This window comes from Pantherophis guttatus, chromosome 7, assembly GCF_059756535.1.
Source record: "Pantherophis guttatus breed Tessera chromosome 7, ASM5975653v1, whole genome shotgun sequence".
Classification (NCBI taxonomy): Eukaryota; Metazoa; Chordata; class Lepidosauria; order Squamata; family Colubridae; genus Pantherophis; species Pantherophis guttatus.
Genome location: NC_142069.1, coordinates 1,765,861 through 1,780,232, shown reverse-complemented (window position 1 = coordinate 1,780,232; position 14,372 = coordinate 1,765,861). Strand labels below are relative to the sequence as shown.

Sequence of the window (14,372 nt, the reverse complement as noted above, 5' to 3'; positions counted from 1 at the left end):
CCAGTCTCCTGGTGATTGGCCCAAAGTCACCCAGCCGGCTTTCATGCCTAAGGCGGGACTAGAACTCACCGTCTCCTGGTGATTGGACCAAAATCACCCAGCTGCCTTTCATGCCTAAGGCAGAACTAGAACTCACCATTTCCTGGTTATTGAGCCAAAGTCAACAAGCTAGCTTTCATGCCTAAGGTGGGACTAGAACTCCCAGTCTCCTGGTGAATGGCTCAATGTCACCCAGCCGGCTTTCATGCCTAAAATGGAACTAGAACTGACCGTCTCCTGATTATTGAGCCAAAGTCACCCAGATAGCTTTCATGCCCATGGCAGGACTAGAACTCACTGTCTCCTGGTGATTGGCTCAAAGTCAGCCAGCTAGCTTTCTTGGCTATACTGGAACTCCCCATTTTCTGGTGATTGGACCAAAGTCACCCAACCAGCGTTCATGTCTAAAGCAGGACTAGAACTCACCGTCTCCTGGTGATTGGACCAAAATCACCCAGCTGCCTTTCATGCCTAAGGCAGAACTAGAACTCACCGTCTCCTGCTCTCCCACTTTCTATCTGGTGCCTTAAACCGCTCAACCAAACTGATTTGGGAGGTCCAGCCAAAAGTCCCACTGAATTGTCAGGATTGGAAAACGTGTCCCGGTGGGATTGTGACCCGTCCCGCGTGTTCCAGCCAGGCTCTACTGGACAGTCAGACACTTACCTTCACAGCTCTTGCAGCAGGGCCCGGGCACCAGGAACGGGCACTCGGCCGCAGGGCAGGCCTTGGTCTTGCAAACCACGCCCCCTTCCCAGCAGGAGCAGAGGCGGCAGGGGTCTTGGGGGTCCGCAAACTGCTCCCCGTTGGGCAGCTCCTTGCCCTGGTAAAGGCAGCCTGGAAGCGGAGGAGGCAGAGAAGAGCCGGTGAGCAGTTTGGAGAACCGGCAAATACCACCTCCGGCTGGCCCCAGAGTGGGGTGGGAATGGAGATTTTGCAGTGTCCTTCTGGAGTGGGGAGGGAATGGGGATTTTGCAGTATCCTTCTCCTGGAGTGGGGAGGGAATGGGGATTTTGCAGTATCCTTCTCCTGGAGTGGGGAGGGAATGGGGCTTTTGCAGTATCCTTCTCCTGGAGTGGGGAGGGAATGGGGATTTTGCAGTATCCTTCTCCTGGAGTGGGGAGGGAATGGAGATTTTGCAGTATCCTTCCCCTGCCACGCCCACCAAGTCACGCCACGCCCACCAAGCCACGCCCACAGAACTGGTAGCAAAAAAAAATTGGATTTCACCACTGCACAAGAGGCATGGCCAACTGCACCCAACTGGCATGAGAGAACGGCTGGCAGCCGAGCCCAGCCGCGTTTGGGGCAGAGGGAGAGACGAAAGGCCACGATGTGGGGGTGCAACCCTCTTGGGGTCCCTTGCTTGAAGTTGACTGAGCGAGCCCCCCACCCCTTCCCCAGGGCTGGGACTCCAGGGGTGGGTGAGGGCGAGCAGAGGCCGCCCATTACCATCACAGGAGCGGCAACATCCCTGCTGCAGCGGGTGTGAGCACAGGACCGGTGCGCAGGGCTGGCGCTGGCACGTGATGGTACTGTTGGCACAAACGCAGGTGCGGCACTTCTCCGAGGGGTCGTAGAACCGTTCCAGGTGCTTGTAGGAGACCCCCAAGTAGAGGCAGCCGGCCGGAGGGGCTATAAAAAAGGGGAGGGGGCTGTTCAGAGGCGTGGCGTGCTCTCCTTGGGCATGGCTGCCCTCCCTGTCGAAACCCAGCCCATTGTAGGGTGAGGAGCTCAAGAAGGGGTCCTACCTGGACATTGGGGGCAGCACTCTTGGGGTCTCACGGTGGGCTCGGGGCAGAGCAGAGGTGGGCATCGACGGGAGAGGCACTGCACATGGCCATTCTGCCATAGGGAGGGAGGGAGGGAGGGAGGGAAGGGAATCGTGCTGGCATTCTTCTTGATTCAGCAGGCACCCTTGAGGTCATGTAGTCCACCCTCCTCCGCCCCAGAAGCGATCCACCCTATTTTCCTCTGAACTGCTCTATGGCGGTCGGTCGGGGGGGAAGGGGCTGCCAGCTTCCCCTGCCACTGCTGGGCACTCACAATGCAGTGACACTGCCGGCAGCTGTCGGTGGGGTGGGGGAACTCTGCTCCGTTGGGGTACTCCTTTCCGGTGTAGCTGCAGCCTGGATAGAAAATGCCAGAATAAGAGAGTTGGAAGGGACCTCGGAGGTCTTCTAGTCCAACCCTCAGCCCCGCTCGAGCAGGAAACTCTATACCTGTGATGGCAAACCTTCGAGTATCCAGTGCCCCGGTGTGTGCACACAGATGCATGCGTACGAGTTCTGGTTTGGGCACTCGGTGCCGAAAAGGTTCGCCATCACTGCTCTACACCATTTCAGACAAATCAGATGCATTATTTTTGCAAACTGGGGGTATTTTTTTGGGGGGGGATATTCCAGGACAGGCACACGAGTGATGAGTTGGCCTAGAGGTGGAGCTCTCACCTCACCATCCGGAGGCTGTGAGTTCGATCCTAGGTAGAGGCAGATATTTCTCTTTCGGGGCACAATGAGAATATTTCTGCTGAACAAAACTCCGCATTGGTGACGGGAAGGGCATCCGGCCAGTAAACACTCAGATCCATTCAGTTGCCCAGACTCCACCCCGCAAGGGATTATGGAGGTTGTTAAAAGAGAATGATTCCAGGGCGGGCATATGAATGGGAAATGGGGGGGGCTTCAACACTCTGCACATGCTGGTCTGGCCTAACCTTTCCCATTCCTTTTTAATGTAAATTTTAATGTAAATTTTAATTTATTCTTAACCTGGGGTTTTAAATTTGTCTTGGGCTAAATTGATTTAATTCGATTTTACTTCTGTTCTTAATTTTTGTATTTTACGTGTTTTATTCTGTGCCTGTTCACCGCCCTGAGTCCTTCGGGAGTAGGGCGGTATACAAATTAAATAAAATGAAATGAAAAATGAAATGCTCTGCTGCCTTCTCTGGGGCTCTCAGAGAGCACTTAACACCCACGATTTCCACTACAGGTTTGGAACCAATTCAATGCCACCTCTGACCACATTACACAAAAGAGGCCGAGACTTTGGGAAAAGTGCAAAGAAGGGAAAGTAAGATGATTAAAGGCTTGGAAACTAAAACATACGAGGAACGATTGCAGGGTATAACTAGTCTAGAGAAAAGAAGGACTCGGGGGGACAGGATAGCAGTCTTCTAATATTTGAGGGGCTGCCACAAAAAGGAGGGGGGTCAACTTATTCTCCAAAGCACCAGAAGGCAGGACAAGAAGCAATGGATGGAAACGAACCAAGGAGAGAAGCAACCTGGAACTAAGGAGAAATTTCCTGACAGGGAGGGCAATTAACCAGTGGAACAACTTGCCACCAGAAGTTATGGGCACTCCAATACTGGAGGTTTTTAAGAAGAGACTGGACAGCCATTTGTCTGACATGGTATAGATCTCCCGCTTGAGCAGGGGGCTGGACTAGAAGACCTCCAAGGTCCCTTCCAGCTCTATTCTGATTAATTAAATCTCCACCTCAGTCTGGGGTTTATTGGGCGTTACACACAGGGCAGGACCGGTTTTCGGGGGTAACCCCTTGAGGTGCTGCCATCTTACCGTTGCAGTTGTTTTGGCAACAGGAGCCCGGCAAGGGGTGGGCGCAGAGGGGAGCCACGCACTTCCGCGGGGTGCAGACCAGCTCTCCCCCACTGCAGATGCAAGACTGGCACGGATCCAGCGGGTTGGGGACCTCCTCCCCATCGGGCACCAGCTGGTTGTCCTGCAGGCAGCCTAGTGGGGGGAGGGAGGAGAGGAAGTCACTTAACATTCAGGTGCAAACCACTAGTCGTCTCCATCCCCCCCCCCCGGTTATCATTTTTATGTATTGGTTTATTACATTTATAGGCTTGCCCAACTTGCTGTCCCAGATGGCTCTGGGCAGTTTACAAAATAGTAAGCAATAGAACTATAAAAACCATTATCAATATAAAAAGAAATTAAAGTTACAGAGGATTACAAGCAATCTCTAAAAATGTGGATTTGAAGCAGAGCAGGGCCCCCCAATGCCTGCCTTCCTTCCTTCCTTCCCCTTCCCTTTCTATCTCCTTCCTTTCCTTCCTCCCCCTCCCTCCCTTACCCTCCCTCCCTCCCTCTTTCTTTTTCTTTCCTTTCTTTCTTTCTTTCTCCTTCCTTCTCCCCCTTCCTTCCTTCCTTCCCCGTCCCTCCCTCTTTCTTTGTTTCTCTCTGTCTCTCTTTCTTTCTATTCTACCCTCCCTTTCTCCTTCCTTCTCACCCTTCCTTCCTCCTCCCTCCCTCTTTCCTTTCTTTCTTTCTTTCTTTTCCTCCCTCCTTCTCCTTCCTTCTCCCCCTTCCTTCCTCCTCCCTCCCTCCCTTTCTCTCTCTCTCTTTCTATTCCTCCCTCCCTTTCTCCTTCCTTCTCTCTCCCCTTCCTTCCTTCCTTCCTTTCATTCCTTCCTTCCTTCTCTGTCCCTCCATCCCTCTTTCTTTCTTTCTTTCTATTCCTCCCTTCCTCCTTCCTTCTCCCTCTTCCTTCTTTCTTTCTTTCCTTCCTTCCTTCCAGAGAGAGAAAGCAAGAGGTGCCCCATCAATTCCCTTCAGTTACTCACTAGGGCAGGTGGGGCAGCAGGATCCAGGCCTCCGCTCTGGGTGGGGGCAAGTCACTGGTGGGCAAACAGTAGGTGAGCAGTGGACGGTGCCCCCCTGCAGGAGAGGACACAGACGGGGATTTAGATCTGAAGGAACCTTTGATTCTGCTTCTTCTCCATCTCATCTTGCAGAAGCTCCAGTGGAGATAAACATCCTTTTATTGCTATTCTTCTTCTCACCTTTTCTACTACCTTCTCTTATTGGTATCATTATTATGACTATTATGACTTTATTGTTTGTATGTACACTGAGAGTTTCTGTATGGGAGACAAATTCCTGGTGTATCCAATTCCATTCCATCCCATTCCCATCCCATTCTCTCTCCTATCCTATTCTACATTCCTTCTATTCTGTTCCATTCCATTATTAAATTATGACAGTTCCTTTTATCTTTTTTGAAAGAAAAATTATCCCTGCAAGAGTTTTGAGAGGAATTTGAGATCTCTAAAGGAACCAACGAAAGGATGATTGAGTTTGGGGTGGCAGCTTCAGGATCTGGGTTGCCAGGCAACTGAAGGTGGGCAGGAGAATTTGGGGGCATCATCCACGGGTCGGAGCTGATGGGTCTCACCTTGCACTGGCAGTTCTGGCAGGAATTGTCTGGATCGGCGAACTCTTGGCCGTGACTGTAGAGGCGCTGGTTGTAGAGACACTGGTGGCATTGGGGGCAGCAGGAACCTTGGAGGAGGCACAGCGAAAGCTGCTAAGACCCCTGGCACAAGGGAGACCCTCGGGCCACGTCTAAATTTCCAACAGCCGAGCGCTCGTTGTCACAGTGAGATAAAACTCGCCTTGGCAGTGAGATGGGCAGCATATACATTTAATCAATAAAATAAATAAATAAAGTTGGGAGCCACTGAATGAGGGGAGAGAAGAGGGGCAGGGGGTTCATTAGAGTGTCTAAATATTGTTTAGTACAAGATTTCTTAAAAAAAAAAAACAACTGTGCTCTTAGAAATCGAAATGCAAGTTCTGGATATCGTTTCGTGCAAGATCTTTTTTAAATGAATGAGCTCATAGAAACTGAAATGCATGAGTATCTGGATATTGTTTCCTGCAGGAGGTTTTTTTAAAAAATGAATTAGAAATTGAAATGCAGGAACGTCTGAATTCCATTGTAGTATAAGAGCTTTAAAAAAAAAAAAAGAGTGCCCTCTTAGAAATTAAAATGCAAGAATGTCTGAATTTCATTTAGGGTGAGATTTTGGAAAATGAATCTTTCTTTCTTTCTTCCTTCTCCAAAAATGTCACTTTTGTTTTCTTTAATATTAGCTTGAATTTTTTTCTGACAGCAACAGAATCTGGAGCAGGCTATTTGCCGGCACCCTAATTCTGCCAAGCCCTTTCATTTTCCTCTCGGTGCCTTCCTTCTACAGCCGGGTTCGATGCCACCGATCCCAGAGGTGAGGGCCCCGGTGGTTTTGGCACTCACCGAGAAGCCGGGCTGGATGCTGGCAGGTGACAGGTGGGCACTGGAGGGCATGGCACACGGTCTCCCCCTGGTGGCAGGTGCAGACGCTGCAAGGGTCTCTCGCTGGTGCCCACTCGGTGCCGTCTTCAAATTCGAGGTCCTCGAAAACACAAACTGACAGTCACCAGCAAGAGAGGAGTTGGGTCAAACTGGGTTTCATCCTGGCCAGTCTGCAAAGCAGAATCCTGGATTCCTTTCCCCCACTTCACTCCCCGTATTTTACAAGGCATTTGTAAATGAAATTTCCTGACAGTTAGAACAATTCATCGGTGGAACAACTTGCCTCCAGAAGTTGTGGGGGCTCCAACACTAGAAGTTTTTAAGAAGAGACTGGATGGCTACTTGTCTGAAATGGTAGAGGGTCTCCTGCTTGAGGAGGGGGCTGGAGTAGAAGATGGTTCCTTTCTAACTCCTCCTCCTCCTTAGTCCTATTCTATTCTGTCCTGTCCTGTCCTGTCCTGTCCTGTCCTGTCCTATCCTATCCTATCCTATCCTATTTTTCTAGTCTAGTCTAGTCTATTATTCTATTCTATTCTATTCTTCTATTGTTCTGTTCTGTTCTGTTCTGTTCTGTTCTGTTCTGTCCTGTTGTTCTGTTCTGTCCTGTCCTGTTGTTCTGTTCTGTCCTGTCCTGTCCTGTCGTATCCTATCCTATCCTATCCTATCCTATCCTATTTTTCTATTCTATTCTATTCTATTCTGTTCTGTTCTGTTCTGTTCTGTTCTGTTCTGTCCTGTTGTTCTGTTCTGTTCTGTTCTGTCCTGTTGTTCTGTTCTGTTCTGTCCTGTCCTGTCCTGTCGTATCCTATCCTATCCTATCCTATTTTTCTATTCTATTCTATTCTGTTCTGTTCTGTTCTGTTCTGTCCTGTCCTATCCTATCCTATCCTATCCTATTCTATTTTTCTAGTCTAGTCTAGTTTATTATTCTATTCTATTCTATTCTGTTCTGTTCTGTTCTGTTCTGTTCTATTCTATTCCTATTTTTTATTCTTTTCCTATATTCTATTCTATTCTATTCTATTCTATTCTATTCTATTCTATTCTATTCTATTCTATTCTATTCTATTCTATTCGGAATGGACACAGGGGCTGCATTGACACAAGGTTATCCTCAAGTTACAACCATTCATTTAGTGACCATTCAAAGTTACGACAGCATTGTAAAAGGTGACTTGCAACCAGTTCTCGCATTTATGGTCACTAAATGAATAGTTGAAGTCGATCTGTATTACTTTTACAAATAACTCAGGGCGGCGAATGTATCCAACACACCTCTTTCCTCCTATTTTCCCCACAACATTTCACAGTCTTGAATAGCCATAGCCTCAAGGGACATGCCAAGCCATAGTTTGTTTGCTCACGCCAGCTACATTTGCATGACAGCCTAAGCCACAAATCCTGGTTTAGGATGCAGAATCTCCCCATTGGGAGCTAAATCCAAACCAAAACTACTACTCTGAGGTCCCTATCTAATTAACATATCTCGGATCAAAAATACAGGTAGTCCTCGACTTACGACCACAATTGAGCCTCAAATTTCCATTGCGAAGCGAGACATTTGTTAAGTGCATTTTGCCCCATTTTAGGACCTTTCTTGCCAGAGTTGTTAAGTGAATCCCTGCGGTTCTTAAGTTAGTAGCCTGGTTGTTAAGTGAATCTGGCTTCCCCGTTGACTTTTATCGGTCAGAAGGTTGCAAAAAGGGATCATGTGACACACACACACACACACCCCGGACAATACAACGGTCATAAATATGAGCCAGTTGCCAAGCATCCCAATTTTGATCCGGTGACCATGGGAATGCTGCAACGGTCGTAAGTGTGAAAAACGGCCGTAAGTCGTTTTTTTTTAGTGCCGTTGTAACTTCGAACGGCACCTAAACGAACTGTTGTAACTCGAGGACTATCTGTAATATGAATGGGATTGAGTAGCCCTTTGGGGTTCATTAACCCCATTCCAGATGCCCTGGAGACGACTCAAACAAGTGAGCCAAGTTGCGGGCTGCAAACTTCCAAGACGTCACCAGTCCAATCTGAGCTGGCGGGGCCCACCCAGCTCCCACGTGGGGAAATGAGCAGAAAACTGGACAAGGGGTCTCCTCCCCATTCCCAGTTCTTCTTCGATGGTTACCTGTGCACACTGGACAGCAGCGTTTGGGGTCTCGGAGGGGCCGGGCGCATGGCGGTGGGGGGCAGAGTTCTTCCTGGCATCGGACATGCCCATCCTGAGTGAAGAAAAGAAAGGGAAGTGAATTTCTCAGCCGCTCAGCAAAATTAAGAGGGGTGGGCTTCAACTCCCAGAATTCCCCAGCCGGCTCGGCGGCTTCAGGATGGGTGAACTTCAACTCCCAGGCGTCAAAAAAAGATGTGGAGACTCTGGAAAGAGTGCAGAGAAGAGCAACAAAGAGGATTTTAGGGGACTGGAGGATAAAACATACAAAGAACGGTTGCAGGAACTGGGCATGGCTAGTTTAATGGAAAGAAGGACGAGGGGAGACATAAGAGCCTAGGTGGCACAGCAGACTAAAGCACTGTTAAGTAACACCAGCTGCCTGCAACTACTGCGAGTTCAAATCTCACCAGGCTCAAGGTTGACTCAGCCTTCCATCCTTCCGAGGTAGGTAAAATGAGGACCCGGATTGTGGGGGCAATAAGCTGACTTTGTATAAAAAAGAACACCGCTTGTGGGGGGGGCGAAAGCCCTACGAAGCAGGTATATACAAAAGTATGAAAGCTATTGCTTAACGCATTGTAAGCCGCCTTGAGTCTCCGGAGAAAGGGCAGCATATAAATCAAACTAATAAATAAATAAATAATAAATAAATAAATTGAACCAATAAATAAATAAATCGAACCAATAAATAATAGCAGAGTTCTGATATTTGAGGGGCTGCCCCAAAGAAGAGGGAGTCAAGCTATTCTCCAAAGCACCCGAAGGCAGGAGAAGAAGCAATGGGTGGAAATTAATAATTAAGGAGAGAAACAACCTGGAATTAAGGAGAAACTTATTTCCAGAGAGAACAATTAACCAGTGGAACAGCTTGCCACCAGAATAATAATAATAATAATAATAATAATAATAATAATAATAATAATAATAACAACAACAACAACAACAACAACAACTTTAATGTCATTGTACGTGTATACATAGTATACCCATTCAATGAAATTCACTTAACACCCAAAGACCAGATCCAACACACATAACAATCCCCAAACACACTCCCACCTACCACAATTCCCCACTCCAAGCCACCCAAACATCCACACAACAGACCAAGTAAGTAAGTAGTAAGTGAAAGAAAGAAAGAAAGAAAGAAAGAAAGAAAGAAAGAAAGAAAGAAAGAAAGAAAAGAAAGACCAAAGACACTTCTAACTGTCATTCTGTTATCCTTAGATAGTTCAACTAGAATAGAGAGGCCCTTTGAGGTCTTCTAGTCCAACCCTCTGCTCAAGCAGGAGAACCTCTACTATTTCAGACAAGTGGCTATCCAATCTCTTCTTAAAAAGCTTCCAGTGATGAAGCACCCCCAATGTCTGGTGGCATGCTGTTCCACTGGTCAATTGTTCTCGCTGTTAGGAAGTTTCTTCTTAATTCCAGGTTGATTAGCTTCTTGTCCTGGGTTCTGGTGCTTTGGAAAATAAGTTGAATGATTGAATTCTGAATTCTGGTCTCATGATTCGGCCTCCCGCCTGGACCGACCGGTTCACCCATCATGCCCTACTCACCAGGCACTGGCATTGCAGGCAGGGGCCTCCCGCGGCAGGCAAGAACCTCTCTCTGTCCTGGTACAACCGTCCTTCAAATTCACAGGCTTGCAAAGGAGATTCAGGAAGGGAAAAGAGAAACGCAGAAGGTGTGTGTCAAACTTTTCTCTCCTTGGTGTAACCTCGGAGTAATTTTAGGACAAGGGCTTTCCCCACCTACTAGCTCTCCACCTGGCTATTTCTACACCTGCAACGGGCAGACGGGTAAAGAGGTTTTCCCGCAGAAAGAAAACTATGTGGAAATAGTCCTCAGACTTATGACCGCAATGGAGTCTAGACGTTACAGTTTCAAGTTGTGATCGTTGTACGGCAAGCTATCGTGGGAGTGAACCAGTTTTAAGACCTGTTTTTGTATGGTGGTTGTTAAGTGAACTTGCAGTCATTAAACAGACCCATTGTTTGCTATGGGGAGTTTTTGCTGGACGCCTGAGGTAAATATTTTGGAAAAAACACATCATAAATTGTGCTTGTGTGAATATAAATATGGGCTGGTCATTGAGTGCCCAAAATGCAGTCACATGACTGTAGGGGGGGGAGGTGGGGGGGCTGGCCGCCGTAACTTTGAATCCAGGTTATAAGTAGCTGAGGGAGGTTTGTCATAACTTTCAATGGTCACTAACTGACCGGGCGTAAGTTGAGGTCTACCTGTAATAAGGTAATCCTCTGATAGATACTGATAGTCCTTGACTTAAATCTACTTGTTTAGTGACCGTTCAAAGTTCAACGGCACTGAGTTATGACCGTTTCCTTCACACTTACAACCATTGCGGCCTCCCCATAAAATTTGGAGCTTGGCAAGTGACTCATACTTACGACGGTTGCAGGATCTCGGGGTCACGTGACCCCCTTTTGCAACTTTCTGACAAGCCATGTCAACAAGGAAGCGAGATTCACTTAACAACTGTGTTACCGACTTAACAACTGCAGTGATTCACTTAGCAACGGTAGCCAGGAAGGTCGTAAGATGGGGCAAAACTCTACAAACAACTGTCTTGCTTGGCAATTAAAATTTTGGGGTCAATTGTGGTCAGAGGTTGAGGGCTCCGTGGTACCCAATAAACTAGTGGAGAAACCCTCAATTTTTGATAAGGTTACTTTTAATATCTGCACAATCCAATTTTTACGTTCAACTTCTCTCAACTTTTACATTCTTCCGAGTAAGATAAAACGAAATACAGTTTTGCATTTCTTTTGGCATCCTTCAGATAGACAGTTCCTGATGGGGGAGGCTTTATTACGCCCACTCAGCCAATCTTGTTCGGACTCACCCGATGGCAAGAGGGCCGCCTCACAAATTGAATAAATCAATAAATAAAATTCGGGTCAAATGCATTTCGGGAAAATGTTTAAATTTCCCTGCAAAATAAAAAACGATCACCTGCAAGGAAGCCGATCCTTTTGTTTTGGGTTTTTTTTGGGGGTTTTTGTTTTGCATATGGTTAGGTATTCATTAGGAATTTAGCTTACAGTGATTAAACAGGAGCCCTTGCCCCCTTTTTATATACATAATTTTTATTTTATTTTTAAATATGAATATTGAATACATGAACAGTGTGTCATCTGGGCATCGTTAGTTTTGATACAAGATAATAATGATAATATCGATAATATTAGTTACATTAATCATACTCACATAATTATAGTAATATTATAAATATTAAAATTAAAGTGATTAACATGTTAATATTTGCTCCACCATGTTATATAATCCTTCATCATTTAATTATTATTAATTAATATCTTAATACACAATACTAATAACCATAGTGATATTATCTCAGTGTACCTAATAAAATCCTCTTTCAACTTCTGATTTTTACACCTACAAATTAATTTTAAAATACTGTATAGGAAAATTTGCATAATATTATTTCCCCCCCTCTGGTTTCTACCTCTATTCTACTTTTTAATAGAACACATCTTATATTAGGAGGTATTCTATTTCTATCCGTCATCTCTTGACCGTTTTAGTAGTTCAATTCTTGTTGATTTTTTGGCATGTTTCCCATGGGAAAACTTTGGGATTTTGTATCTCCATGCATCATTCATATTTGATCCAGGGGTGGGTTCTAAAATGTTTTACTACCGGTTCTGTGGACGTGGCTTATTTGGTGAGCGTGGTTTGATGGCCTTGTGACAATTCTTCAGGATTTAGCAGAGGTACTGGCCTACCAGGCTTTTAACTGCTTGCAGAGCTGTACCCGTCTACTAATTTGTTTTTGGAGGCACCGGTCTACCCATTTATTTTTGGAGGCACCGGTCTACTCATTTGTTTTTGGAGGCACCGGTCTACTCATTTGTTTTTGGAGGCACCGGTCTACCCATTTGTTTTTGGAGGCACCGGTCTACCCATTTGTTTTTGGAGGCACCGGTCTACTCATTTGTTTTTGGAGGCACCGGTCTACCCATTTGTTTTTGGAGGCACCGGTCTACCCATTTGTTTTTGGAGGCACCGGTCTACTCATTTATTTTTGGAGGCACCGGTCTACGCATTTGTTTTTGGAGGCACCGATCTACCACCACACTGCCTTTTAACACTGATCAGCTGTAGGGCGGCCCTTTGAAGCCCCGCGGCAAGAGTTTAAACAGTTTTTTTCCTTCTAGCCAATCAGCTGGGACTCGGGAGGTAGCAAATAGGTTGGGGGTGGGGCCAAATAAAAGGTAAGAATAACATGGGGGGGGCGGGGCGGGAGGGCCCAGCTCCCGAACAAAGAGAACCAGTTCGGTGATGTCATATCGTCACCGCTACCGGCTCGGCCGAACCGGGCCAAACCGGGAGGAACCCACCACTGATTTGATCTAAATATTTCCTCTGTCTCTACATCTCCCTCTCACTGCCAGACCTTCAATACGCCTATCAGGGCCTCAAGGAAGCCAGTCCTTGAGTTGACATCCCTGCCGGGGGGGGGGGGGGGGGGAGGGGATGGAGAGAATGGGAAACCTGCTGGGGGGAGGGGGAGCAACTCACCATCACAGGTGGGGCAACACTCCTCTGGGCGCTTGCCAGGATGGCTGCAGTGGGCAGGTGGGCAGCTCAACTGTCTGCAAGAGACCTCGCCAGCCTGTGTGGGGACAAGCAGGTCACTGTGGGGGGTGGCTGTGTGCCCACCCCGGGACAGACTCAGCCCCCACCCACCCACCTACCCTGCCAAGCAGACTCACCACACAACGGCAGCGTTTGCAGGGGTCTGCGGTCTGCACGGTGTGGCCGCTCCGGTACTCGCGTCCTTCCCAGAGGCAGCCTGCAGGGGGCGAAACACAGATTGCAAATGTTCTACCCTGCCAAAGCTGCCCAGGCTCCTTTGGAAGCCGCCAGCAGGGGGCAGCAGAGCTGTGTTGGCAGGTTTGCTCCCCACCCGAAGGGGAGGGAGGCTTCCCGCTGCGGTGCTGATGGGGGGCGATGGGGTTTGGAGTGCTAGGCTCCGTTGCTTTCCTCTGCTTTCCCTCTCCGTGATTGAGACGGGAAGGGGGATTTGTTGGACCGGCTCCAGAATATTCTGGAAGCTGGTCCAGGAAATATATCGAGAGAGAAGCAAGCTAGAAATAAGGAGAAATTTCCTGAGAACAACTGATCAGTGGAACTCCTTGCCACCAGAAGTTGTGGGTGCTCCATTACTGGAGGCTTTTAAGAAGAGATTGGAGAGCCATTTGTCTGAAATGGTATGCTTGAGCAGGGGGTTGGACTAGAAGACCTCCAAGGTCCCTTCCAATTCGTTCTATGATTCTGTTATTCAATCAACCCTCCCTGCCAAGGATGAGGCACATAGTGAAGGGAATCAAGATGGCAGCAGTTTAAAACCCCTGAACCCTTTTAAAGTGCATCGTACGGCAGCACATCCGTAAAAGATAAAGATTTAGAGCTTTTGTTGCATAGATAGGATGCCATCTTGACTTTTTCGACCTCCAATTATTACTGCGAAATCAGGTGCCTGGAAGAGGGTCAAGGAATGGTGGCCCAAAGCATTTTGAAATCTGCACCCCTTGTTCAATGATGTCATCATGGTTTGTCTGGGACGCCTATTCCCTCTTTCTCTCCGATGACGTCACTGTGGTTTGACTGGGATGCCTAGCTTTCCTTTCTGCTCGATGGCATCAACCTGGTTTGTCTGGGATGCAGAGCCCACCCCCTTTCCACTCAATGACACGATCATGGTTTGTCTGAGACGCCTAAACCCCATTCTGGCCAATGACATCATCGTGGCTTGTCTGGGATGCCTAGTGCCCCCCTTTCAGTCCAGAGCCCTCCCCCCAAGACTCACCATCACAGACGGGGCAGCAGGTCCCCGGCCGAGGGCGGGCAGGGTTGCGGCAGAGATTGGCGCACTGCCTCCGTTGGCAGATGGCGTTGCCCTCCTGCAGGAGAAGGGGAGAGAAGGGGGTTCCTTGGGCTCTGTGTAGAAGGAGGGACTTCTGGGAGGGGGATTCCTGCAGCTTCCCCGCCCCCCTCCCCAGAT

At 47.8% G+C, this 14,372-nt stretch overlaps 1 protein-coding gene across 2 annotated transcripts in view; it reads right to left on the bottom strand.

The window, feature by feature from the left end:
- Window positions 1–14,372, bottom strand: part of KCP (kielin cysteine rich BMP regulator) — a 63,318-nt gene that overhangs the window by 25,821 nt on the left and 23,125 nt on the right. For both annotated transcript variants that reach the window (XM_087874369.1, XM_087874370.1), the window contains exons 12-24: window positions 14,178–14,271; window positions 13,081–13,160; window positions 12,887–12,980; window positions 9,880–9,965; window positions 8,279–8,372; window positions 6,106–6,258; window positions 5,245–5,351; window positions 4,634–4,727; window positions 3,624–3,797; window positions 2,086–2,168; window positions 1,791–1,884; window positions 1,492–1,674; window positions 706–876 (exon numbers count right to left, since the gene is read on the bottom strand). In XM_087874369.1, the coding sequence (XP_087730495.1) occupies window positions 706–876; window positions 1,492–1,674; window positions 1,791–1,884; window positions 2,086–2,168; window positions 3,624–3,797; window positions 4,634–4,727; window positions 5,245–5,351; window positions 6,106–6,258; window positions 8,279–8,372; window positions 9,880–9,965; window positions 12,887–12,980; window positions 13,081–13,160; window positions 14,178–14,271 (1,507 nt within the window). The remainder of the gene's footprint in view (window positions 1–705; window positions 877–1,491; window positions 1,675–1,790; window positions 1,885–2,085; window positions 2,169–3,623; window positions 3,798–4,633; window positions 4,728–5,244; window positions 5,352–6,105; window positions 6,259–8,278; window positions 8,373–9,879; window positions 9,966–12,886; window positions 12,981–13,080; window positions 13,161–14,177; window positions 14,272–14,372) is intronic.